At 32.3% G+C, this 3,873-nt stretch overlaps 1 protein-coding gene across 2 annotated transcripts; it reads left to right on the forward strand.

Annotated features, from left to right (window-relative positions):
• The first annotated feature begins 834 nt into the window (after positions 1 to 834).
• LOC123910396 (agamous-like MADS-box protein TM6) lies at positions 835 to 3,493 on the forward strand. Of its 2 annotated transcripts, none has more exons than XM_045961494.1 (7): positions 835 to 1,350; positions 1,572 to 1,641; positions 1,742 to 1,803; positions 1,977 to 2,085; positions 2,718 to 2,759; positions 2,868 to 2,912; positions 3,030 to 3,493. In XM_045961494.1, the coding sequence occupies exons 1-7, from the start codon at positions 1,163 to 1,165 to the stop codon at positions 3,207 to 3,209; spliced, it is 696 nt and encodes a 231-aa protein (XP_045817450.1). In that variant the 5' UTR covers positions 835 to 1,162; the 3' UTR covers positions 3,210 to 3,493. The 2 variants fall into 2 exon arrangements, with proteins under 2 accessions (XP_045817450.1, XP_045817449.1); XM_045961493.1 differs by having other exon boundaries at positions 861 to 1,350; positions 3,027 to 3,493.
• The last annotated feature ends 380 nt before the right edge of the window (positions 3,494 to 3,873 follow it).

The raw sequence follows: 3,873 nt of genomic DNA on the forward strand, positions 1-3,873 counted from the left end.
GAATAAACACAGAGTTGATGGTTAATTTGTGCTACCATGTTTGCAGTAATAAATAAAAAAATTCAGTACTGGGGACTCATGTCATCACCATATTCACCATCCATCATGACTGAAATAATGCATTAACCAAAAAAAAAAATGACTGAAATAATGCAAGCAAGCAACCCAACCCATATAGTTGGTTTCTTCGAGTAAATGAGTAACGACAAACAAACAAGACAAATTGTCAAGAGTCCTCATAAGATGAAATAAAGGCCTATGAAGTTTTCACCGTCGTTTAATAATGACTATTCTTTGTCGGAGAACTTGTGGAATATATGGAGTTCTCTTCTCTTAACTGGATTTTTTCTATACCTGAAAACTGACGATCGAACTTCTGACCACTTACTCACAGGACCGCCTAATCTGATTCGGGGGGTCAGTTCTGACATCAAGTGATTTCAGTCCTCCCGATCGCAATTGAGGGGGTTTGAATTGTGATCTTCCATATCAAATCCAGCGTCAATCACCACTGGACCAACTAACGATTGATAGACGATTTGCTAATTAATTAATGCATCTAAGTAAGCACTATCTCAACTTTAATTTAGGCTACACAGTGTGTCCTCTAAGGGTGCAACCTAACCAATATGAAGAAAAACTCATTAAAACAAAATTTAGTTAACATGTAAACAAAATGATCATATATATGATGAAGGCTATTGTACATAATGTCCTTAGCATATTCCTAATAATAATAAATAGAAGTAAGAAGAGGTAGCTGGGAATTAATTAGATTGTGCCAACTGTCCATCCATCCAATATAACAATAATACAAAGCATTGTAGTTTGCTTCTGATCACACATTACTTTCACTTTCTCACACCAATTTAGAATCTATTTTCAGTTACATTCCAATCCTACTTTTTCCTTTCATAGCATACAACACATTTCCATTTTAGGAAACTCTCTTCACTTTATGACTCACCACTCAGTAATTATCATCAGTATAGTACTACTGATAACTATAGACTCAGATAATAATAATAACACTCTTTAGTCTTTAGTTTAGTTTCATTGCAATCAATCTTAGCTAGTTACTCTCTCTTTCTTTTTTACTTTCTTTCCCATCTCATCTATATTAGTATTGTAAAAGGGCAAGAGGAGAAGAAGTAGATTGAAAATGGGTCGTGGGAAGATTGAGATAAAGTTGATTGAGAATCCAACAAACAGGCAAGTTACATACTCAAAGAGAAGAAATGGTATATTCAAGAAAGCTCATGAACTTAGTGTTCTTTGTGATGCTAAGGTTTCACTCATCATGTTCTCTAAAAACAACAAGATGCATGAATACATCACCCCCGGCCTTTCGTAAGCATCATTGCATTTCTTACACCCTCTAGTCTCCTAGGTTTATTGAATAACCGATGTATCTGATTCATATTATCGACCAGATACATCAGTTATTCAATAAACCTACAAAAATTATTTTTTGTTTATATATGAGATCCGAGGAGTTATATATACTCTTTTATCTAAATATCTTTTTTTATTATTTATATGAATTTTTTCGTATGTTACTTTTGAGGCAGTACAAAGAAGATTATTGATCAGTATCAGAAGACTTTGGGGGATATTGATCTATGGCGTTCACACTATGAGGTATAGATTTGATTTTAGGTTTGTTATTTATTTTGTATTTTATTTTATTTTTGTTGAGTTTTTTTAATTAATATGGATGGATGTGAAATTATGGTTACAGAAAATGCTTGAAAACCTGAAGAAACTGAAAGATATTAACCATAAACTTAGAAGACAAATCAGGTAATTAATTTATAATGCAACAAAAGTTGATGTATCCGGTTGAACTAGGTTGAACGGTTTGGTTCAACCAGATACATTAGCTTTTGTTGATTCAACTTTTTCTTATATTTCGTGAAATGATTTATGAAACCTCGCTGATCGGTGGAGTTGTACGATGATGAATTGAAATTAAGGCATAGAATAGGTGAAGGTGGTATGGAATTGGATGATCTGAGCTTCCAGCAACTTCGCAGTCTTGAAGAAGATATGAATTCTTCCATTGCAAAAATTCGTGAGAGGAAGGTAAAATAATACTTATAATCTTATGGATCTTCAAATTATTTGATGCTACCAATTTTGTTAAGTTATATATTTCCCCTTTTTTCACACACTTTCAACAGTTACCATAAGCTAATCTTAAACTTCAAGTTAATTAGCTACATGATCTCCTTTTATTGTAGTAAATCTTCAAGTAACTAGCTGATTTGGCTAGCTGCATAATCTCTTTTATATGCTACTAAAAAAATTAAATCCACAACTAAACTTGAAAAACAAATGAAATTGATTTCTAACACTTTAGTTAGTATTATAAAGGAAAGTTCTAATATGGACCACCTTAAATTCTAATATCAAATTGAGTTAGAAATGTTAGTTAGAGTTTGTTAGTAGGTAGTAGTTTGTTTGTCGATTTTCGAGATCTTTATACATATATAGAGCATCTCATGTACTCATTTACCAACTTTTATCAATCAATATGAAACTTAACGTAAGGAGTTTTGTCCATGAATGAATCTTCATCACTTTGATCGTGTGATTTGTAACTCTCAGAGACAAAATTTGATACCAATTTAAGTTGTTACAGTTATAAATTCAATTATTGCTTCTAAGTCTTTTTAAGCTGATATGCTGTGTTTTTCTTGCATTTTGTTTCACAGTTCCATGTGATCAAAACTAGGACTGATACCTGTAGGAAAAAGGTCAGCAATATTTCATCAATTTTGCTTCTCCAATCTATGATCAATTTTTTTCGTTGCTCGGTCGTGTCTATTTGATGAACCAAACTTTATGGGAATAATAATATGCAGGTTAGAAGCTTGGAGCAAATGAATGGAAATCTCCTTCTTGAACTTGTAAGAACCTTTTCTCTTAATGTTAATGTCATATTATAAAGATAGAAAAGTTACATTTTTGTTCAGATTGTAAATGTTTTTTGTTTCACTTTTGTGAATGGAATACCGAATAAGAAGGAAAAGTGTGTGATCCATCCACAATTTCTTTTCCACGACGAAGGAGACGAGGAATCAGCTGTTGCACTGGCTAATGGTGCTTCCACACTGTATTCATTCTGTCAGCACCATTCTCAGATGAATCTTCCTCATCATCATGGAGGAGAAGGTTTCAAGAACGACGATCTGCGCCTTGGTTGAGTAGTTGAATTGATGGAAGCAATGTCATGTTGAATTTTCTTGAATTAGAGTTGTAAATTAATTAATCAGCTAGCTAGCTAGCAGTTGTTATGTTTATTTATGCTTTAATTAGTCTGTAATGTTTATTACATTAAATCTTAATTATGTTTGTTTCAAACTATCCATCTAGGTAGATAAGTTAGCAAGCTAGCTTATTGTGTTTAATTTGACAGAAGTGTGGTCAGAAAAACAGAATGACTGTGTTTTATCTATAAGTTTATATTGTTTGTTTGGCGAGTATGTTATATATTTGCTTCCATAACTTATAATGTTTGGATTCATTTATATGACTGATTGGTTTCTCAACTGTGTTCTAAGTAGTTTTAAGCTTGGAGCAAATGTTTAGATTCATTTATATGACTTATAATGTTCTAAGTGTGTTATTGGGCCCTTTAGGTTTGTCAGTTACTAGTCCATCACTTCTGAAGGGTGTAGGTTGGAGCAAAACCTAAAGGGCCACACACTTCAGTTACATGAGGCAACATGTAGGTTGTGAAGGGTGTATGTGTTGTTTGGTGAGTCAATGTTCACAATTTGTTTGTGAAGTACAATGTTATGTCTATTAATTGAGTTTTACTATATATATATATATATATATATATATATATATATATATATATATATA

Source organism: Trifolium pratense, linkage group LG2 (genome assembly GCF_020283565.1).
Source record: "Trifolium pratense cultivar HEN17-A07 linkage group LG2, ARS_RC_1.1, whole genome shotgun sequence".
Lineage (NCBI taxonomy): Eukaryota > Viridiplantae > Streptophyta > Magnoliopsida > Fabales > Fabaceae > Trifolium > Trifolium pratense.